This window comes from Brachycentrus maculatus, unplaced genomic scaffold (assembly GCF_059751285.1).
Source record: "Brachycentrus maculatus isolate JH-2025_06_01 unplaced genomic scaffold, ASM5975128v1 h1tg001171l, whole genome shotgun sequence".
NCBI classification, from domain to species: domain Eukaryota; kingdom Metazoa; phylum Arthropoda; class Insecta; order Trichoptera; family Brachycentridae; genus Brachycentrus; species Brachycentrus maculatus.
Genome location: NW_028281858.1, coordinates 86055 through 108596, shown reverse-complemented (window position 1 = coordinate 108596; position 22542 = coordinate 86055). Strand labels below are relative to the sequence as shown.

Below are 22542 nucleotides of genomic sequence, written 5' to 3'. Positions count from 1 at the left end.
ACGTGTCGTGGGAGTGTACGCGTATACAAGGAGAGAGAGATTAATAGTAGGTCATCCCATATTCACGTGACAACGATCCGACTACGCGTGATCCGGATGCGTTTGTGTGAATAGTTTTGCAGGTGGCGCGCGCGGCGTTGCCTTTTCTTTCAAAAACTGTTGTACGCGACGCGGCGACTAGGCAATCGCGCCGCAGCACAAAGTACTGTAGATGCCGCAGGTGCTGGCGTCAGCGCAGAGCGGCCGGGCAAGTCTCAGCCCGCGGCCGCGCTCGACGGTGAATCTACCCGCGTAGAGATCCACCGAAAGCCCAGAGATCCCTTGCGATAGCCGGCGAAGGCGGTATGTAGCACCGGCAGTCGCAACCTGCACGCAGCAGGCAACCGGGTCGTAAGTCCGGTATCGCTCCGTCGGGTCGTCGCGGCGGCTCCGTCGTCGTCCAGTCCGGGTGCAGTCAGCTCCAAGGTAAATCCGAGTCCAAGTCCAGGGGGTAGCGGCGGTCGAATGTTCCTGAGGGGCGATGAGTCCGGGCGGGCAGCGAAGTCGGGAAGAAGCGGGGCGGAGAGAAGAAAACGCAGCGGTAGTCGGTCGAAATCTGATTTATTAACTTGAATACACCCCTATATATACCCGCTCTGGGTGCCTCGCCGTAGCGCCGCCCGGCCGTGCCTGACCAATCGCGGAGGGGGGTATGTCCGCCAATCACGGCGTAGAGGGAGCGAGGGCATTCGCGTACCGTCTCCCTCTAGCACGTATAAGGACATCCCCACTCCGCTACTTCGGCGCAGTCGAGCGCGCACCGCAGAGCAGTATACACATTACAATATATTCAGTCTTATAGATATCTTAAAAATAGCTTAATCTAACCTAGAGCTATTTCTCTCCTCGGTATGGGCAAAGACCACCCCCGAAAGCGACACATTTCAGTCTTTATTGAGGGGGTAGTACATTGCTAACACATACCGAGGTCCCTAAGCTAATTAATTCTATTTCTAAATCTACGTTTTCTTTACGTCGGCTACACTCCCCCCTGCCGAGGAGGCATCCTTGCGCCGACGTCGTCTCCCAGCAGCAATACGGCGAGCTTGATGGCGGGTCTCGTGTATGTTCCGGCGGCTGTCTGGACCCTGGCGCTCCTCACTTGTCCGTCCTTCCCCGGGGTGACTGCTATGACGCGCCCCCGCGGCCATTCGTTCCGCGGCAGGGCTGCGTCCGTGATCACCACGATGTCGCCGACCCTAATAGGTGCGGCAGCCTGTTGCCACTTTCGCCTCTGTTGTAGCGTCGGAAGATACTCCCGCATCCATCTCTTCCAGAAAGCATCCGCTAGCTTCTGTGCCACGCGCCATTGCTTCTTCAGGCATATTCCCGGCGGTACGCCTCTGTAGTCCGCCAAATGTGGTTGGGCCCCGCTCGACCCGATGAGGAAGTGCATCGGTGTCAGAGGGGCGGCGTCTCGGCTATCCAGCGAAACATGTGTCAGGGGGCGAGTATTAACTGTATACTCGGCCTCCGCTATCGCCGTCATTAGCGTCTCCTCCCGAGGGTACTGTTCTTTAAGTATTGCCATCAGCGCCCTTTTTACTGACCGGACGAGCCGTTCCCAGGCTCCCCCCATATGAGGTGCCGATGGCGGATTGAACACCCACTCGATTCCCCTCTTCGTGGCCTCGTTTTGGAGCTCGGGATCATCAGCCAGTCCTCTCATGGCGTCCGCGAGCTCCTTGTCAGCTCCCCTGAAGTTAGTGCCGTTGTCCGAGTATATGGTACTAGGGTGCCCCCTGCGAGCGGCCATCCTTCTCAGCGCCTGTATCGTCGAGTCGGTGCTCAGTGACGGTGTGACTTCTATGTGCACCGCCCGCGTCACCATACACGTAAACAGGGCCCCGTACCGTTTCTCACGTCGCCTTCCGATCGTGACGTGTACGGGCCCGAACATGTCCACCCCGCAATGGGTGAACGGCCTGACGTGATGATCCAGGCGGCCGACTGGCAATTGTCCCATGAGCGGCGGCTGCGGTCGCGCTTTCTGCATCCTACAGAAGCGACACTCGTAGATTACTTTCCTCACATTGGTCCGCAGTCGGGTGATGAAAAACTGTTGTCTAATCTCGCCGAGTGTTCGCTCCGTGCTTGCGTGCAGTCGCGACTCATGGTAGTGCCGGATCATCAATCGGGTGTATGCGTGTGCGCCGTCTAATATTACTGGCGCCTTCATGGGCTCGCTCACAGCGGGCGCTTTGGTTATGCGCGTCCCCATTCGCAGGACGCTTTCGTTATCTAGGAACGGGGTCAGCCCTATCAAGCGGCTCCCCCGCGGGAGGCACTCCCCCCGTCTGATTGCAGCTATCTCGGCTTGGTAGCTGTCTTCTTGGCATATCCTTATCCATGCCCTTTCTGATTCCTCGAGCTCCTGGACCGTGAGCGTAGCGCTCCCCGGACTCCTTTTTCGGCACCGATTTACAAACCGCAGTACCCACGCCGTAGTCCGGATTAGACGTCTCCACGACGAAAACCGTAATTCGTCGGGGAGCATTGTCATAACGATAGCGCTGTCCGCGCACTTAAGCTCCACTTCTGATTGAGATGCTGCCGTCGTCACCTTGAGCGGCGGCCATTCATCCCTTCCTCTTCTAATAAATTCTGGCCCGCTGAACCATACACCGGTCGGCGATATGTCCGGTATCTCGCCGTCTCGTGTCCCGAGATCAGCCGGGTTCTGTTTCCCTGGAACCCACCGCCACTCACGAGCCTTCGTGAGCTCATCTATCTCCCCCAGGCGGTGGGCCACAAACGGCGTGTAGATGCGGGAATCGCTCCGGACCCAGCACAGCACCGTCATGGAGTCCGTCCAATAGAATGTTTCCCGCAGTTGTACGCCGCATTCCTTCTTGATGGTTGCTGCTAGCCGCGCAGCTATAAGCGCGGCCTGCAATTCCAGGCGTGGAATTGACAGCGCCCGTAACGGGCTCACCCGACACTTGCTGGCCACAAATGTCGCCCTTTTCCCGGCGGCGGTGTCCTCTACGATATACGCAACGGCGCAGCTAGCTTGTTCCGATGCGTCGGAAAACACGTGCAGCTCTACCTGCTGGCCCTTGCTCGCCACGCGCCGCGGGATGGCGCACTCGGTCTCGCGCAGTATGTTTATCCAAGTGCGCCACTTATCTGCCTGTTCTATGCTTATCTCCTCGTCCCACCCTATGTGGGATCGCCAGATATCTTGCAGTAGAATCCGTGGGCGTATCGTCAAACACCCGACGAACCCGAGCGGGTCGAATATGCTCATGACCTCGCTCAGGATTTTCCTTTTCGTTGGCCTCCCGGCCGGGACCTCCCGTGACGCCGCAAACTTGAAGCGGAACTCGTCAGTCACCGGGTCCCATTTTATCCCCAGAACTCTCTCAGTCGTCGAGGTTCCGCTGATAATGTCTCGCGCGCACTTGCCCCTCAATTCCTCGGGGATTGTTTCTAGGACTGCGGGATCGTTACTCGCCCAGTTCGCGAGGGTAAACCCGCCCCGCTGTAGAAGTTCGCAGACCTCTCTGCGCAATCGAATCGCATCTGTCGTGCGATCCACAGCATCCATGTAGTCGTCCATGTAGAACTTTCGAAGCACGGCATCTCTGGCGGCGGGCATGTCCTGCCCGTGGTCTTCCGCGACCCGGTTCCGCACATATTGGGCGCTGCTCGGGGAACATGCAGCGCCAAACGTCATAGACGTCATAACCATCTCCCGAATTTCCTCGTCGGGATTATTTCGCCAGAGGAACAGCTGCGCCCGCTGGTCCTCCTTCCTTATCTTTATTTGGAGAAACATCTCCCTTATGTCCGCCGCCAGCGCGACCTTCCCCTCGCGAAATCGCATGATATTCCCCACAAGCGATGAGAGGAGATCCGGTCCATTGGCCAACATGCCATTCAATGAGGCCCCGTTACAAAAGCTGGCGGCGTCGAACACAATACGTAATTTGTCGGGCTTGTTTACGTTTGTTACTGCGAAGTGGGGGAGGTACCATCGCCCACTCGAAGTGTCCTCTATTTCGGCCGTTGCCAATTCCCGCGCGTACCCCTTGGCGAGATATTCTTCAATCTTCCTTCGGTAGGCCCCGGCGAATTGACTATCCTTTCTGAACTTTTTCTCCAAGCTTGAGAAGCGGTTCAGCGCGATACGGCGATTGTTTTCCAAACAAGGCCCGCCTTCCTTCCATAGAAGCCCCGTCTCGTACCGCCCTTCAGGTAGGAAACGGGTCGTAGCCTTCATGACCTCTATGGCTTGCGCCTCCTGGCGCGATATTTTCGCTGCAGCGCATATTCCCAGCGCATCCACAGCATAGTTCCGCTGGACTAGCTCTTCCAGCCTCTGGTCCGCACTTAACGCCATCAGTGTATTGACGCAAGTCTGGCGGAATCGCCCCCCATGAACGACCGTTCCCAGGGCCGTCTCGGAGGCGATGTAGTTCCCGCAATTACGCGCCTCTCTTGACACAATAAGTGAGGCGTTGTCCTGGCCGATCAGTAATTGCGGGCGCACATGCTGCACCCTACCATCTATACTAGCCACCGGTTGTGGCGGTAGATGCAGCTTCCGAATCGTGTTTGCACGGAGCGAGAATTGTCCCTTCGCAGTCCCGCGCACCTCCAGTGTCACCTTCCTCGAAGTTGCATCGGTAACGCACATCCCGCCAGCACCGTGAATCCTCAATCCTCGGGCACCCCCTGGTTCCGCGATGTCGTTGGCAATCTTCGAGTCCAGCAGTGTTATGGTTGATCCCTCGTCGAGCAATGCATAGACGTCCGCTTCTCCGCGCGGACCGCTTAGGGTGACGGGGATCACCTTCAGGAGCACTGGCTCCTCACGAGCGTGCGTGCTCGTAACCAAGTTGTAGACTCGGGAACTGTGTCCGGAGTCGATGTTCCTTTCGCTCGTACTCGCGGCTTGTCTCTCGTCCGCGAGTGGTCTAGCGCCCCCGGTGCCGGCAGCAGCGGGCGAATCCCGGCGGGCGCTGCTATCTGGCGCTCTTATGTCTGAGTCGGATCGAGCTTCGCGCACTTCGGCTCGATCCCTCGTATGAAGTGTTTTGTGGTGCGTTCGGCGGCACCCATCGACGCCGCACTTCCTCGTATTTTTGCAACTCACATACCGGTGAGTATTCGCTAGACACGCGTAGCACAGATTTTTCCGTCGCACTATGTTCCATCTCTCTGTGACACTACACTCTAGATACTCCTGGCAAGATTGCAACCAGTGGCTCTGTCCGCACAAAACACATGACACGACACTATTCACATTTTTCTCCACAGAAATCACTGTATGCACCTGCTCCCGCTTGTGAGGCTTCTCGCGCTGTCTGTCTTTTCCGCTATATACGTGCGGCTCTATACCGCCGCCTATCATTGCCGATTCCGTCATGTCTTCCAAAAACAGCGCGAAATCCTTCGCGGTGGGCCTTGTGGGGTCTCCCCTTCTGCTATACCACCATAGAAACTTCATACACAGCGGCAACTTGCTCACTAGCTCGCTTAGCAGCTGAGGCGTCGACATGTAGTCCCCGCCGAAGCTTTCCAAGGTCGCTATCGCGTTCCGAACTGCACTCGATAGGTCCACTAATGCCTGCGTCGATCCGTCGTTCTGTATGCAGCGGAGTCTTCTCACCTTTTCCAGTAGAGATGACACAACGATGTCCGGCTGACCGTAGTGAAGTTCTAACGTCTTCATTATGACGCCTACTTGGCTCGGGTCCACGAGTAATGATGATACCGATTCTCTAGCTCGTCCCTTCAATGCGCGTTGTAGACGCAGGAGGTTCTCCGGATCCGAAAGGCAGCACATCTCCGTCGACTGAGTGTACTGCGATTTGAACGTGGCCCATTCCTGCGGCTCTCCGGCGAAGACGGGTAAATCCTTGGCAGTGGACTGGCGCGCGATCAAAGCGCCGACCCTGCTGACGTCTTCTGGGACTGAAGCCGGGCTCCTTCCTTGCGAAGCCTCTAATAGTACCGCCATCCTCGATAATACTGTCATGATGTTGTCCATGTCTGTTGTACGCGCCGCGGGCTCGGGATTCGCGTCCGCGCGTCCGCGGCTGCTCTCGACGTCTCGTAGTGTAGCGCGGAGATTTCGAACTTGCGTTCTTAGCCTTTGGACGGTGTCCTCTGACGAATCCGATTCGACAGAGTCTCCTTCCATTGGCGGTTCTTCTCTGGGTGGTGTGCCTCCTCTCCCTGAGCGAAGCGATGGGGTTCTCGAAGTCATCTCTAGGCGCTCCGCGGTGAAGATCCGGCTCGAAGGACCAACTTGTACGCGACGCGGCGACTAGGCAATCGCGCCGCAGCACAAAGTACTGTAGATGCCGCAGGTGCTGGCGTCAGCGCAGAGCGGCCGGGCAAGTCTCAGCCCGCGGCCGCGCTCGACGGTGAATCTACCCGCGTAGAGATCCACCGAAAGCCCAGAGATCCCTTGCGATAGCCGGCGAAGGCGGTATGTAGCACCGGCAGTCGCAACCTGCACGCAGCAGGCAACCGGGTCGTAAGTCCGGTATCGCTCCGTCGGGTCGTCGCGGCGGCTCCGTCGTCGTCCAGTCCGGGTGCAGTCAGCTCCAAGGTAAATCCGAGTCCAAGTCCAGGGGGTAGCGGCGGTCGAATGTTCCTGAGGGGCGATGAGTCCGGGCGGGCAGCGAAGTCGGGAAGAAGCGGGGCGGAGAGAAGAAAACGCAGCGGTAGTCGGTCGAAATCTGATTTATTAACTTGAATACACCCCTATATATACCCGCTCTGGGTGCCTCGCCGTAGCGCCGCCCGGCCGTGCCTGACCAATCGCGGAGGGGGGTATGTCCGCCAATCACGGCGTAGAGGGAGCGAGGGCATTCGCGTACCGTCTCCCTCTAGCACGTATAAGGACATCCCCACTCCGCTACTTCGGCGCAGTCGAGCGCGCACCGCAGAGCAGTATACACATTACAATATATTCAGTCTTATAGATATCTTAAAAATAGCTTAATCTAACCTAGAGCTATTTCTCTCCTCGGTATGGGCAAAGACCACCCCCGAAAGCGACACATTTCAGTCTTTATTGAGGGGGTAGTACATTGCTAACACATACCGAGGTCCCTAAGCTAATTAATTCTATTTCTAAATCTACGTTTTCTTTACGTCGGCTACAACTGTTGTACTTTGTATCGATATATATTATATTTTATATTATGACGCAACGTCCGCTGACTAATGACTGTCGAGCGAAATATTCTAGGCCGGAGTGTGAACGCTCGTGTGGCATGGGAGTGCATGTAGTTCGTATATGGTATACGAGAGATATTTAATAAATCATCCCATTTCGATGAAAATAAATAATAATGAAAATTCACGAAAGTCACGAAAGACGACTGAGCGTGTTCCGAATAGGTGTGTGTGTGAATCGTTTGGTAGCCCTGACAAGGGCTTTTTGACTCTTCTGCGTGATCTGTGCAATATGACAATATGCAACGGCGGCTGCTGCGGCGACGACGACAAAGACGACTCCACCCCTACTTCTTCGGGGCGGCCTTCTTTGCCGCGGGCTTGGCCTTCGGGGCGGCGGCCTTCTTGGGCTTCGGCGCCTTGGGCTTCTTGGTGGGCGGCTTGGCGGTCTTCTTCGCCTTGGTCGGGCTCTTCGCCTTGGCGGGGGCGGCCTTCTTCGCGGCCGCCTTCTTGGCTGCCGGGGAGGCGGCGGCCTTCTTCGCCTTGGCGGGAGCCGCGGCCGCCTTCTTGGCGGGCTTCTTCTTCGCGGCGGCGGCGGCGGCGGATGACTTCTCCGCGGCCGGCTTCTTCTCCTTGGCGGGGGCGGCGCGCTTCTTGGAAGCGGCGGACGCGGCGGGCTTGCTCTTCTTCTTGGCCCCGCCGGCCGACGCCTTCGCCTTGCTCGCCTCCAGCTTGAACGAACCGGACGCTCCCTTGCCCTTCGTCTGCACCAGGGCGCCGGATTCGACGGCCCCCTTGAGGTACTTCTTGATGAACGGGGCCAGCTTGTCCGCGTCGACCTTGTAGTTGGCCGAGATGTACTTCTTGATGGCCTGCAGGGAGGAGCCGCCGCGCTCCTTCAGCTCCTTGATGGCGTTGTTCACCATCTCGGACGTCTTCGGGTGCGAGGGCTTCGCCTTCGGCTTCTTGGAGGCGGCGGCGGCGGACGCTTTCGCCTTCTTGGCCGGAGTCGCCGGCAGGGGGGAGGCGGCCGCGGGTGCTGCTGTGTCTGCCATCTTGCGAGTCTTGTTGCGTTGCGTTCTGTAGCGAGCGTAGAGCGGTTGCGGGGGGACGATTAGTTCCCGTATTTGTCGTCAGACGGCGCTCGTTCTCGCCTGTCGGTAAAAACCGTGTCGCGGACGGTCGGTGCGCGCTTGTCGATTTTGCCGATGAAAAGTGTTGTCATTTATGCTTAGGCGGCCGGACGAAAACCGCCCTGGCGGCCGAACGGATCCGCCCGGGGACGCGGAGCGCGGCGGGTCCCGCGGCCGGGAGGTCCCGCCGTCGGCCGGCGGCCGGGTCGGCCGGCCCGGGGGCCGGGCCGCGGCGCGGCGGACGTTTAGAGGCGCAAAAGCTGCAGGGCGGCAGCGTTGGGCGGCCGAAAGCCGGCCGCGAATGCGTCTCCCCGGCGAGCTGGCGGCCCGGGCGCGCGCCGCCCCCGTCGGGCAGGACCCGGCCCCGGGTCCGAGACGTCCGCCGGCCGCGGAGGGCCTCCGGTGGCGGAGCGAGGGCCCCCCGAAGCGGCCGGACGTAACACACGCGAACGCCGACGGACCGCCGGAGAGCGTCCGGGCCGAGAGAGAGACCTGCCTCCGGGTCGGGAGCGAATATTATCTAGTGAATTATAACGATTGATCGATCTACTAACGGCTATCGTAGGATTACATGTCGAACGAGTGAGACGCGAAAAGATAGAAGAAAAGAATAGAATTAAAAAAAAAAAAAAATACATTAATATAATAACGATCCGTCGTTTGCGAGGAATCGTATCACGAATGGGATGGATAGTAGTAGTAGTAGTAGTAGTAGAATCATCGGAAGGCGTAAGTGAAAGAAAGAAGAATAGAAGTTAGAAAAAATATAAATAAAGAAAGGAAAAAGAGGAGTTGGGAGAATGATAGAAGTAGATGAATAGAAAAGAAAGAACGAATAAAACAGACCGATAATAAGTATGAATGATTCCGGTCTACGTGCAAAATGACGCGAGCTCCGCGCGCAGTAGTAGGCTCGTTCTGTAAAAAGTGAAACGTCATCGACTTATAAAAAAAAAAAAAAAAAAAAAAAAAATCGAAATCGGGATGATGATGATATATAATCGGGTGAGATGCGACGATGATGATGATTCGTGTCGCCGTAGCGGTGCGTACGACCGACGATGACGACGATGACGATGATACGCGTGAAGAAGAACAATAATAACAATATGTGATAATAGGAATATGTATTAAATGAAATATGAAAAATAAAAACGTGTATCTACTGTTGAAGATGTGTATGTATGTATGTCGAATGTCGGGGCGAGTTCGGTAGGTGATCGGAAATGGTATTTGTAATGAGAATAGTTGTCAGGTGTATATTAGTATGCATAAAGAATGAAGAAGAAGCGAAGGAAAGGGGGAAAAAAAAAAAAAAAAAAAATGACTAGGTAAGGTGACATGTCGAAGAGGCCCTCGAGGATATGGCACCGTACGTACGATAGTATGATAGAATCGTACGGCTTCGAGAACCGCAAGGGAGCGGAGTATCCGCACACGATGATAGTACGTAGAAATCATTGATTTTTTTTCACTCTCGCTCTCTCTCTCTATCCTTTCCTGAATTGTATTCATGTTTATATAAATGTACATATCATAATACGCGACGCAAATTTGGGAGTCAAAAAAAAAAAAACATAAAAGAAATGAAAGTGACAGCAAAAGGGTGACAGCTGTTTCGCCTGAAAAGGGTGACAGCTGTTTCGCCCTAAAACTGAAGAAGAAGAAGAAGGTGACAGCTGTTACGACCAGAGAGAACTCAAAAAAAAATCACAGCAGTTCCGCTCGGGGAAAAAAAAAAACCAAAAACAAAAAACTGCGAAAGGTGACAGCAATTTTGCAACCGAAACAACGGCCAAATAAAAAGAAGGAGAAAAAAATGTGTATATATATAATATACATGCGTACGTATATGATTTTTTATATAAAAAAAGGACAATTTTGATCGGACGCCCGGCTAATCGTGCGATAGGCAATCGCCGCGCACCGCGGCGCGGCCGGTTGCGCGATCCGTTACGGGGCGCTTATCACTGTTGCGCTTCTCGTTCTATTATCGTAGTTATTATTTACACACACATCTGTCTATAGTATAATATATTTGCAGTAAGTATTTGGATTATTCGTGTGGTGGTCCTGATAAGGACCTTTGTTAATTGCGCTGTATTAGATGGTTTAACGTAGACGACGACGGCGCTGTTGATGTCGATGATTATTATGATGATGACGATGTCGGTGTGTATAGATTACAATATTCGGTGCAGACGAATATCGCGCGTCCGTGTGCGTGTCGCGTCGTGTTTCAACGCGCTGGCGCTGGCGCTGGCGCCTACTTGGAGCTGGTGTACTTGGTGACGGCCTTGGTGCCCTCGCTGACGGCGTGCTTGGCCAGCTCCCCGGGCAGCAGCAGCCTGACGGCGGTCTGGATCTCCCTGCTGGTGATCGTCGACCTCTTGTTGTAGTGGGCGAGACGGGACGCCTCGGCGGCGATGCGCTCGAAGATGTCGTTCACGAAGCTGTTCATGATGCTCATCGCCTTACTGGAGATTCCGGTGTCGGGATGCACCTGCTTGAGCACCTTGTAGATGTAGATGGCGTAGCTCTCCTTCCTCCTGCGCTTCGACTTCTTCTTGTCCCCCTTGGAGATGTTCTTCTGGGCCTTGCCCGACTTCTTGGCTGCCTTTCCGCTCGTCTTGGGCGGCATTGTCTCTTCTTATCTCGGAATAGATGCGGCGTAGAGTGGAGCAGAGGAGTCGCGGTGGACTGTCTGTACTGTGCGGTGTGCGTGGCGCAAACTGAAAAATCGACCGTTTTTGTCACTTCGGTCGGCGCACCCAGCCAGGGCCGCCGGTCGGGCCGTCCGGGCCGGCGGCAGGGGAGGGTCCCCCCGCGGGACCGGTCCCGGCGGCGCTGCGTGCGCTTCGCGGAGGGCGTAAATAAGGTGTGTGCGCCCGTTTTCGCCATTGACTTGACTTGACTCACCTCTCGACGGTCGCAACGTGCGCGCACTCCAGCTCGCACATCCTCGCTTCGCATATCGCAGAGAACCAGTTCAGATCTCCGACCACTCGCCATGTCGGGTCGCGGAAAGGGAGGCAAAGTGAAGGGAAAGGCAAAGTCCCGCTCGAACCGCGCCGGTCTGCAGTTCCCCGTCGGCCGTATCCACAGGCTGCTCAGGAAGGGCAACTACGCCGAGAGGGTCGGCGCCGGTGCGCCCGTGTACCTGGCCGCCGTCATGGAGTACCTGGCCGCCGAGGTGCTGGAGTTGGCCGGCAACGCCGCCAGGGATAACAAGAAGACGAGGATCATCCCCCGTCATCTTCAGTTGGCCATTCGCAACGACGAGGAGCTGAACAAGCTGCTCTCCGGGGTGACCATCGCCCAGGGAGGCGTCCTGCCCAACATCCAGGCCGTGCTCCTGCCCAAGAAGACCGAGAAGAAGGCGTAAGAATGATGATTCTGCGCCCGCTCATCCTCCACTCTTCTCTCTCTACTCCCCGGACTCCTCCGCCCGTTTCATCATCATCTCGCAGAGTAGTGTACACAAAGGTCCTTTTCAGGACCGCCACATGTATTTATTGCCAATCGTTACCCGTTCGCTGATTTTATAACTATTCTCATTATTTATGTACATTTAAGAAATATATCCGAAGCGCGCTAGGACCGTTCCGTCCGTGTGCGCGGACCTGAATTGTGGTATAGTATGGTAGTACCGATATGATATGCTAGAAACACTGATAATGAAATGAATAAAAATCGCAAGTAAATGAATGCGCGATGGGTAAAGCGCCCGGCGCACGCAACTTACGACGCGTGTCAATACGAGATGATCTCGGCGAGTGTTTTTGTTTAGAATTTTCACTCGTGAAATATATGAAATTAATAAGAGTCAAAGCCTGAGTAGGGTCATGATGAGCCGTGTCGCGCTTGGACGTTAGGTAATTAAAACGAAATGCGACATGATCTCAGCGCTGAGACGATAATGAAATTAATAAATCGTACGTTCCGGTACTCTTGCGTGATTTGAATGTTTAAAATTACTATTGATTCGCGAGTAAAATACATATTAATTTATTGGAAGTTATTATTATTATTATTATTATTATATATATTTTTTTTTTTTTTTTACTCAAGTATCGAAATCATACTGCTACGAGTATCAAAATCATACTGCTGGCGAATTCGATTGTGGATGATTAAGGTGTATGCGGTCCTGAAAAGGACCATTTTTATTCGAATCGATCGACCGATCGGAACGGGTCGAGGTGACGGCCGCCCGATACCACTGTACTGCGTGTTAGTCAATCAGACCGATCGACCGACCGACCGAAAATCCGTGCCGCGTCTCGTCGCATAGAGCTCGCTTAGGCGCGCTCGCCTCGGATGCGCCTGGCCAGCTGGATGTCCTTGGGCATGATGGTGACGCGCTTGGCGTGGATCGCGCACAGGTTCGTGTCCTCGAAGAGGCCGACCAGGTAGGCCTCGCTCGCCTCCTGCAGGGCCATGACGGCCGAGCTCTGGAAGCGGAGGTCGGTCTTGAAGTCCTGGGCGATCTCGCGCACCAGGCGCTGGAAGGGGAGCTTGCGGATCAGCAGCTCGGTGCTCTTCTGGTAGCGGCGGATCTCCCTGAGCGCGACCGTGCCGGGCCTGTAGCGATGGGGCTTCTTCACGCCGCCGGTGGCCGGGGCGCTCTTGCGGGCCGCCTTCGTGGCCAGCTGCTTCCTGGGCGCCTTGCCCCCGGTGGACTTGCGAGCGGTCTGCTTCGTACGTGCCATGGCTGTAGCTGAGTAGGATTCTTCTCTCTATTCGGAAAAATTTCCCGGGCGCGTCATATTTATCGAAAATACCGTCTCCCCCGTGGGGGGGGATGGGCCGACGCCATTGGCCGATTCGAATATTCCCAACCGCCGGGCGGTCGGGCGGGACGGAGGGGACGGGACGGGACGGGACGGGACGGGACGGGACGGGACGGGACGGGCTCGACGGTGAAGCGAGACGGGAGATAGAGTGGAGAAACAATCGCATCCTCCCCGGAGAAATGTGCATGCAGAAAAATTACGAAAAACACTCAAAACCTAGCCTGGAATAATGTTATGCATATAACAAACTGAGACATATATTCGCGTGACGCGATACCGAGTCGCGCCGATCCTCTCGCCTCTCGCCCTCGCTGCTCGCGCGCGAGAGTGAGACGGCGCGCGTGTCGTCGTAGCTGTCGGATCGCTCGGCGGCGAGGGGAGACGCGGGCGCACGTCTGGTGCATAAAAGCGGCCCCGGCCGGCGAAAAACGCCACACGAATCCTACACACGCACGGTAGAGCACCGTGCGAGCAGCGACTACTGTAACCGAAAAGAAGACCACACGCAGAGAAGATGACCGGTCGCGGAAAGGGAGGAAAAGGTCTGGGGAAAGGAGGCGCCAAGCGACACAGGAAAGTCCTCCGCGATAACATCCAGGGCATCACGAAGCCGGCCATCCGCCGTCTGGCCCGCCGAGGCGGCGTCAAGCGCATCTCCGGTCTCATCTACGAGGAGACGCGCGGCGTCCTGAAGGTGTTCCTCGAGAACGTGATCAGGGACGCGGTCACCTACACCGAGCACGCCAAGAGGAAGACCGTCACCGCTGTAACGGACCAGACGAAATAAGGTCCGAAAAAGGACCACATTTTAGGATATATTTAGTATATTTTGTATTGTGATAATAAAACGGAGCGACTCTGTCCGAGCAGCTGTCCCCATATTGAAACCCGCCAGACTGAGCGGGGAAAGGGGGCGTGGCTCCCACTACTTACGCTGGGGCCAACGGGAACCCAGCAGAAAAGTGGTGGGGGCCGCGCACGTAGGCAATAGGGGGACTAGCCCGGCAGATTAGCTCCGTATGGGTATAAATGTATGTATCCTTTGTAAAATAAATCATTCCATCCTGGACGACTGAACTTGGTGTTTTATTTCTCCGCTCGCTCTACCCTTCGCTACTCTACTGGATTCTCCCCCCTGGACTTGACTCATCGCTACGACCACGGACTACGAACCAGTACACACCTCGACCTACGCATCGGAATCGGATTTTGATAGAATATTTACTAGTAAATATTCTCACCTCTCGCCGCAGGACTTCAGAACTTCTGGGACTTACGCCCCCAGAAGCGAAGCGCTGCAGAAGTCACACCGCACCTATCAACAGTCTAAAGTGTGAGGTTTGGCGCCCCACATTTTTGGTCCTTCGAGCCGGATCGTGATCTTCTACAAGCTGGCCCACCCTGATCCTGCGCTACTACGATGCCGGCCTCCCTACGCTCTGGGAGGAACGCCGAGGAGCAGCCACTGAGACCCGCCTCGGAGCCCGAGGCCCCCGCTTCGGATGTGGATTCGGAAGCGGACAACACGCTGCATGGAGAGACGCGCTCTCACGAAAGCTCCAAAGGAACCGAAGACACCATTCGGAACCTGCGAGCTGAAATGCGGCGCGAAAGAGAAGAACATCGGAAGCAGATGAGCCAGCTGATGGCTCTCTTGACGGTGAAAGCGACGACACAGCCGGAGCCCGCGCAAAGTGGAGCGCAGGCTGGCCCGGGGACGTCGCGGCAACCGCATCCCGCGCAGTATGGAGCGCGGGCCCCCTCGGAGACGTCGCAGAATGGAATCACGGGTGCATCTCGGCAGGATGATGCACAACCGCGCGCCTTGAGCGTGCGCTCCGCCGCAGAGGATATGGATGCGGCGGCCAATGAAGACACTACACGCCGCACTACAAAGAGATGGGTCGAGCAACATGGCCGTGCAGAACCGCGCACGGGTACACACGATGACTCGACGGTGCGCCGTGAAAGGGACCGAACAAGAAAGGACGAGGACCCCCGCATCAGCGCTATGTTTGCGCGCCAGAGTGCGGGAAAGGCGCTGCCGGAGTTTGCCGGCAACCCAGTTGACTGGCCGTCATTCTACGACTACTTCTTGGATTCTACGGAATTATGTGGATTCTCAGACCCCGAGAATTTGCTTCGCCTACGGATCGCGCTGAAGGGGCGCGCCCGGGATGCAGTCGAAGCATTGATGGTGAAATCCAAGAACGTCGCAGAGATAATGGCCGCCCTCGAAAAGCAGTTCGGTCGGCCCGAAGTGTTGGTAAACGCAGTGTTTGAACAAGTGAGAAAGTTTCCGCGATTGACAAACGATTCATCTATGGACCAGATAGTGGACTATGCACTGACGGTCAGAAATGTGAAAGTGACGATCGCGAACGCGAAAAGTAGATACGTAGAAATGCCGGGCGCCCTCGGTGAGCTTGTGTCGAAGCTCGGGCCGGTGCTCCGCGCCATGTGGGTCCGCGATCGCGCAAGTGTAAAAGCGATACCAAAGATTGCCGACTTTGCAGACTGGATGATGGGATTCGCGGACAATGCCGCGGAGTGTGGCGCTTTGGAACCGGTGAAGGCGGTGAAATCTACGCGTGGAAAGGAAACGGTGTTCATAACGGAATCGCGTCCGTTCGCGGAAAAGAAGTGCGCTAAGTGCCGCCGCGGGGGACACAAGATAAACGCTTGCTCCGAGTTCGCTCAAATGGAGACAGCGGCTCGGAGGGAATTTGCGAGAGAGAAGGGGCTGTGCTACCGATGCCTGGACGGTAGACATCGCGTGCCCCAGTGTAGGAGTAACGTGAAGTGTGGTGTCGGCTCATGTACAGCCTCTCACCATAAACTCCTACACGAGGCTTCGCAAGAATCAAGCGCCACCGGTGGTTTGAGTTACGCCGGCGGAAATCCTACGAACGACGCGTTCGTAGGGGTAATGGCAACAAAGGATTTAGTGCTATTAAAGGTGATGCCAGTGGAAATCAGTGGGCCTAAGGGTCGTGTAGTGATCGACGCCATATTAGATGAAGGCTCTACAATTACCTTAATAGACGATGACATAGCCAATCGGGTCGGCGCCCGCGGGCGCCGCGGTACGATCTCGATCCGCGGGATAAATGGAAGCAGGGAACCCGCGGACACTCGACGCGTGCAAGTGATGATCAAGGGAAATAGCGAAATCTCGTACGCTATCGGTGCAAATACCGTACGGAATTTAAATTTACCACACGCGCCGTGTATACGGACGGAAATCGAGCGGATTTCCAACGAGAACATCGTAAAAAACGTGAAACCGAAGATGATAATCGGTCAAGACAATGCGCATATAATCGTGTCGCGAGAAGTCACCATCGACGACGAAGAGATTATGCGATCCAGGACATTGCTGGGCTGGGTAGCCCATGGAAAGGTCGCCGGTCCACCGGAAGGCGAAAAATTGGCGCTCGCGGTTACAAGTGAAAGGCAAAATCCCCGCGAGCGAAGTGATACGGTGTCGAGTCGGGCCGCCAGCGAGAGCGGCCGAGATTGCGGTTCGGTGGTGCCGAACCCGACCGCCGAAGGACGCCACGATGGATGCTGCAAGAAGATCGAAGAATTGGTGAAATCGAACTTCGCAGTGGACTCCTTAGGAGTAACTGGCGCCGTGCGTGAAGATAGGCAAATGACGCGCGCGCGAGCAATTATGCAAGCCACATCGAGACCCCTACCAGATGGCCATTGGGAGACGGGACTGCTGTGGAAAGAAGAAGGCGTGTGGTTGCCCGATAACAGGCAACACGCTTTGAGCCGCCTAGAAGGCGTAGAACGGAAGCTAAGAGGAAATAAAGAGCTTGCCGCAGCCTATCATGAAAAGATGGAAGCATACCTTCAGAAAGGGTACGCTACGGAGGTTCCCGCAAGTGAAGCGGCTGTTAGAGTACCCAGGCAGTGGTACTTGCCGCACTTTGCGGTGGTAAACCCTAAAAAACCCACCAAGATTAGGGTGGTTTTCGACGCCGCGAGCCAATACAAAGGCACGTCCCTCAACGACAAATTAATGGCGGGACCGGATCTGTTGTCTTCGCTATTGGGCAACATTTTCCGGTTCCGAGAGGGAAAAATAGCGCTCGCGGCAGATATATGCGAAATGTTCCTCCAAATAAAAATAAGGGAAGAGGATCAACGCTCGCAACTCTATTTGTGGAGAAAGAGGCCCGAGGAGGCACCACGAACATTCAAGATGACGTCGATGACGTTTGGAGCCGCGTGCTCACCGAGCAGCGCGCAGTACGTGCGCAATGCAGTGGCTGACAGGAGCCAGAAGGAGTTCCCGGAAGCGGTAGCGGCGTGCAAGTCGAAATTCTACATGGACGACTACTTGGACGCGGTGGAAGATGCCGCTACCGCAGAGAAGATGGTCCGGGAAGTATCCGAGGTGCTCCGGAGGGGCGGCTTCCGCCTGATGAATTGGGCGAGTAACGGACACGGGGTTCTCCGTTCAGTGCCGAAGGAAGCGCGCGCCGCGTCAGCCACACCTATAAGCATCAAAGAAGCCCACACAACAACGGATATCAGTGGCGAATACACCGGGAGGGTGCTAGGTATAGCATGGAAGCCGACCGCGGACGTATTCGTGTACCAGTTTGAAGACCCGCTCAGCCAAAATGAAGAGGATTGGCCCACAAAAAGGGGATTGCTGAGCGCGGTGATGCGGATCTTCGATCCTGTCGGCTTCCTCGGATGCCTGATTATCCGCTCGAAGATACTCTTGCAGGATGTGTGGAGGGCACACACCAACTGGGATGAGCGGATACGGGAAGACCACAAAGCGAGGTGGCAAAATTGGGTCGCGCAAGTCAAAGGGGTGAATTGCGCGATACCCAGATGCTCGGTCGTCGACCGACGGAACAGTAGAAAATTGCATCTGTTCAGCGACGCATCCGAAACGGCGTGCTGCGCAGTGGCATACATGACCGAATGCACCAATGAGGGGCACAAGACTACCTTCATAAGTAGTAAGTGCAAAGTGACACCACTGAAGGTGGTGTCCATTCCACGGCTCGAACTACAGGGTGCGCTCATGGCGGCCAGATTGGCGGCCACCATCAGGCGCGAGACCCAGTGCGCCGTGCAAAAAACGTTTTACTGGACTGATTCCACGACAGTCCTATGTTGGATAAGGTCGGAGCCGCGAAGATTCTCCACTTTCGTGGCGAATAGACTCGGGGAGATCGACGAGCTAACGAATGCCACGGAGTGGAGATGGGTTCCGACCCAATTAAACCCGGCGGACATCGGCACGAGGGACGGTCCGCCCATCGACTTGTCGCCCGAAGGAACGTGGTTCCGGGGCCCGACGTTCCTAAACCAGGAAGAGGATTGCTGGCCTCGGGAAAGAGAACCGACCCACACACCTGACGACAAGATATTAGAGAAAAAGGCGGACGTCTTGATGATGTCCGTCGCGGGAAACGAGGCACTGCCGGTACCTCAGAGATTCTCGTCATGGAGCCGGCTGATACGAGCGACAGCATGGATGCTACGTTTCATAAGGAAGAGCCGCCGACAAGGAGACGTCCGCGAAGTAGGCGAACTGACGGCCGAGGAGCTGGAAAATGCTGAGCTCCGGTGGGTACGTCAGTCGCAAGCGGACGCGTTCGGCGGCGACAGGGACAGCCTGGCACGGGGGGAGCGGCTGCCGGCGCGCAGCCGCCTCTACAAATTGGTTCCCCACATGGACGAGCGGGACGTGATCAAAATGGGAACGCGTCTTCAATACATAGGGGCCACAGAAGGCCAGAGGGTGCCGGTAATTCTGGACGGCACCCACTACTACACAAAACTCCTTTTGGAGGACTATCACAAGAGGGCAGGACACCCTGGGATAGAGAGAGTCCTCAGCGACGTTCGGCAAAACTTCTACGTCATAAAGCTGAGGAGAGTCCTGAGAAGCATTGGTCATAAGTGCGTGACATGCAAATTGCGCCGAGGGCGGGCCAACATCCCGCAGATGGGACAGATACCGCCGGCGAGAGTCGCCAGCCACATGAGAGCATTCACACATTGCGGGCTCGACTATTTTGGTCCGATGTGGGTAACAATTGGGCGGCGCCGGGAGAAAAGGTACGGAGTGTTGTTCACGTGCATGACAACGAGAGCGGTGCACCTCGAGCTGGCATCGTCCCTGACGAGTGACGCGGCTATCCAGGCCATAAGGAGGATGACCGCCAGAAGGGGCCAGCCGAGGGTGATACACTCCGACAACGGTACGAACTTCCACGGCGCCGATAAAGAGATGCGGGAGGCAATAGCGGACCTCCACGCCAACTCCAGACTACATGCAGAACTGGCCAACATGCAGATACGGTGGGAATTCATTCCACCGTCCTCACCACATATGGGTGGTGCATGGGAGCGGTTAGTGCGCTCAGTGAAAGTGGCACTAACGGCCGTACTTCGGGAACAGGCCCCGAGGGAAGAAACATTGCAGACAGCGTTCGCGGAAGCGGAGTTCAGCGTGAATAGCCGTCCACTGAGTCATGTGTCAGTGGACCCAAAAGATGAGACCCCGCTGACGCCGAACCACTTTCTGATCGGATCTGCAGGCGAACGAGCACACCTAGCCTTCTACCCGAAGGACGCCGAGACGGTGTGTCTAAGGAAGCAGTGGAGGATAGCCCAGCAGCTAGCAGATAAATTTTGGAGACGCTGGCTGGGCGAGTTCCTCCCAACGATGGCGCAGAGGCGGAAGTGGCTCGAGCGGGCGGAACCACTACAGGTCGGCGACGTGGTCGTCATCGCCGACCCAGCCTCACCGCGCAACCACTGGCCCAAGGGAAGAATAACGGGAACGCGCCTTGCAGCGGATGGCCAGGTCCGGACGGCGCGAGTCACCACGGCAACCGGAGAGTACGTGCGCCCCGCTGTACGACTCATCCCACTGCTGCGGAGTGATCCCCCCGCTGATGGTCCTGCAGAAGAAAAAGATGCCCCGACGACTTCGCGACGCGGCATCGGGGGGAGTGTAACGGACCAGACGAAATAAGGTCCGAAAAAGGACCACATTTTAGGATATATTTAGTATATTTTGTATTGTGATAATAAAACGGAGCGACTCTGTCCGAGCAGCTGTCCCCATATTGAAACCCGCCAGACTGAGCGGGGAAAGGGGGCGTGGCTCCCACTACTTACGCTGGGGCCAACGGGAACCCAGCAGAAAAGTGGTGGGGGCCGCGCACGTAGGCAATAGGGGGACTAGCCCGGCAGATTAGCTCCGTATGGGTATAAATGTATGTATCCTTTGTAAAATAAATCATTCCATCCTGGACGACTGAACTTGGTGTTTTATTTCTCCGCTCGCTCTACCCTTCGCTACTCTACTGGATTCTCCCCCCTGGACTTGACTCATCGCTACGACCACGGACTACGAACCAGTACACACCTCGACCTACGCATCGGAATCGGATTTTGATAGAATATTTACTAGTAAATATTCTCACCTCTCGCCGCAGGACTTCAGAACTTCTGGGACTTACGCCCCCAGAAGCGAAGCGCTGCAGAAGTCACACCGCACCTATCAACAGTCTAAAGTGTGAGGTTTGGCGCCCCACAACCGCCATGGACGTCGTCTACGCCCTGAAGCGCCAGGGCCGCACCCTGTACGGTTTCGGAGGTTAAGTCGCCGATCTTCGCCGCTCTTCACCGCTCTTCACCGCTCTTCACCGCACCGCACGCAGCGCGAGATACATTCGCCCCGGCCGTCCCGACGCCCGCACGCCACCGCCACCACCGCACCGCGCTGCTACGCGCGATGTGAATGCGATTTGAAAACAAAAAACGGCCCTTCTCAGGGCCAACAACTGCCTGACCGACCCATGTCGTAACCGTTTTTCGCTTTTCGAAATTTAAATAACACAATACAATTACCTACGTGGATGGATAGAGCTTTGCTTTATTTCTTTCTTTTTTCTCTCTCGTACGGCTTCGAGAACCGCAAGGGAGCGGGGTATCCGCACACGATGATAGTGCGTACAAATCATTGATTTTTTTTTCACTCTCGCTCTCTCTCTCTATCCTTTCCTGAATTGTATTCATGTTTATATAAATGTACATATTATAATACGCGACGCAAATTTGGGAGTCTTAATAAAAAAAAACATAAAAGAAATGAGAGTGACAGCAAAAGGGTGACAGCTGTTTCGCCTGGAAACGGTGACAGCTGTTACGACCAGAGAGAACTCAAACTTAGTTTACTTACTTATACAATGTATGTATATTGTGGGCGTAAGTAACGTCGCTAATCACTCTCGAGTGAAAGATTCCAGGCCGGAAACAATCACGTGTCGTGGGAGTGTACGCGTATACAAGGAGAGAGAGATTAATAGTAGGTCATCCCATATTCACGTGACAACGATCCGACTACGCGTGATCCGGATGCGTTTGTGTGAATAGTTTTGCAGGTGGCGCGCGCGGCGTTGCCTTTTCTTTCAAAAACTGTTGTACTTTGTATCGATATATATTATATTTTATATTATGACGCAACGTCCGCTGACTAATGACTGTCGAGCGAAATATTCTAGGCCGGAGTGTGAACGCTCGTGTGGCATGGGAGTGCATGTAGTTCGTATATGGTATACGAGAGATATTTAATAAATCATCCCATTTCGATGAAAATAAATAATAATGAAAATTCACGAAAGTCACGAAAGACGACTGAGCGTGTTCCGAATAGGTGTGTGTGTGAATCGTTTGGTAGCCCTGACAAGGGCTTTTTGACTCTTCTGCGTGATCTGTGCAATATGACAATATGCAACGGCGGCTGCTGCGGCGACGACGACAAAGACGACTCCACCCCTACTTCTTCGGGGCGGCCTTCTTTGCCGCGGGCTTGGCCTTCGGGGCGGCGGCCTTCTTGGGCTTCGGCGCCTTGGGCTTCTTGGTGGGCGGCTTGGCGGTCTTCTTCGCCTTGGTCGGGCTCTTCGCCTTGGCGGGGGCGGCCTTCTTCGCGGCCGCCTTCTTGGCTGCCGGGGAGGCGGCGGCCTTCTTCGCCTTGGCGGGAGCCGCGGCCGCCTTCTTGGCGGGCTTCTTCTTCGCGGCGGCGGCGGCGGCGGATGACTTCTCCGCGGCCGGCTTCTTCTCCTTGGCGGGGGCGGCGCGCTTCTTGGAAGCGGCGGACGCGGCGGGCTTGCTCTTCTTCTTGGCCCCGCCGGCCGACGCCTTCGCCTTGCTCGCCTCCAGCTTGAACGAACCGGACGCTCCCTTGCCCTTCGTCTGCACCAGGGCGCCGGATTCGACGGCCCCCTTGAGGTACTTCTTGATGAACGGGGCCAGCTTGTCCGCGTCGACCTTGTAGTTGGCCGAGATGTACTTCTTGATGGCCTGCAGGGAGGAGCCGCCGCGCTCCTTCAGCTCCTTGATGGCGTTGTTCACCATCTCGGACGTCTTCGGGTGCGAGGGCTTCGCCT

General features: G+C 55.7%; 6 protein-coding genes across 6 annotated transcripts; 3 read left to right on the top strand and 3 right to left on the bottom strand.

Moving 5' to 3' along the window:
* Positions 1-177: 177 nt before the first annotated feature.
* Positions 178-6256, bottom strand: LOC148299375 (uncharacterized). The gene is made up of 2 exons (XM_088276125.1): positions 1058-6256; positions 178-366 (listed from the first exon to the last, which is right to left on the bottom strand). Exons 1-2 carry the CDS (start codon positions 6254-6256, stop codon positions 178-180), a joined length of 5388 nt encoding a protein of 1795 aa, XP_088132251.1.
* A 4319-nt stretch (positions 6257-10575) lies between these two features.
* On the bottom strand, positions 10576-10950 carry LOC148299374 (histone H2B). The gene has a single exon (XM_088276124.1). The coding sequence runs from the start codon at positions 10948-10950 to the stop codon at positions 10576-10578; it is 375 nt and encodes a 124-aa protein (XP_088132250.1).
* Positions 10951-11319: 369 nt separating this feature from the next.
* Positions 11320-11694, top strand: LOC148299373 (histone H2A). Its single transcript, XM_088276123.1, has one exon. The coding sequence runs from the start codon at positions 11320-11322 to the stop codon at positions 11692-11694; it is 375 nt and encodes a 124-aa protein (XP_088132249.1).
* A 916-nt stretch (positions 11695-12610) lies between these two features.
* On the bottom strand, positions 12611-13021 carry LOC148299372 (histone H3). Its single transcript, XM_088276122.1, has one exon. It carries the CDS (start codon positions 13019-13021, stop codon positions 12611-12613), a length of 411 nt encoding a protein of 136 aa, XP_088132248.1.
* Positions 13022-13619: 598 nt separating this feature from the next.
* On the top strand, positions 13620-21067 carry LOC148299370 (histone H4-like). Its single transcript, XM_088276160.1, has 2 exons — positions 13620-13862; positions 20675-21067. The coding sequence occupies exons 1-2, from the start codon at positions 13620-13622 to the stop codon at positions 20753-20755; spliced, it is 324 nt and encodes a 107-aa protein (XP_088132286.1). The 3' UTR covers positions 20756-21067.
* Positions 15986-20680, top strand: LOC148299371 (uncharacterized). Its single transcript, XM_088276159.1, has one exon. It carries the CDS (start codon positions 16035-16037, stop codon positions 20121-20123), a length of 4089 nt encoding a protein of 1362 aa, XP_088132285.1. The 5' UTR covers positions 15986-16034; the 3' UTR covers positions 20124-20680.
* Positions 21068-22542: the final 1475 nt, after the last annotated feature.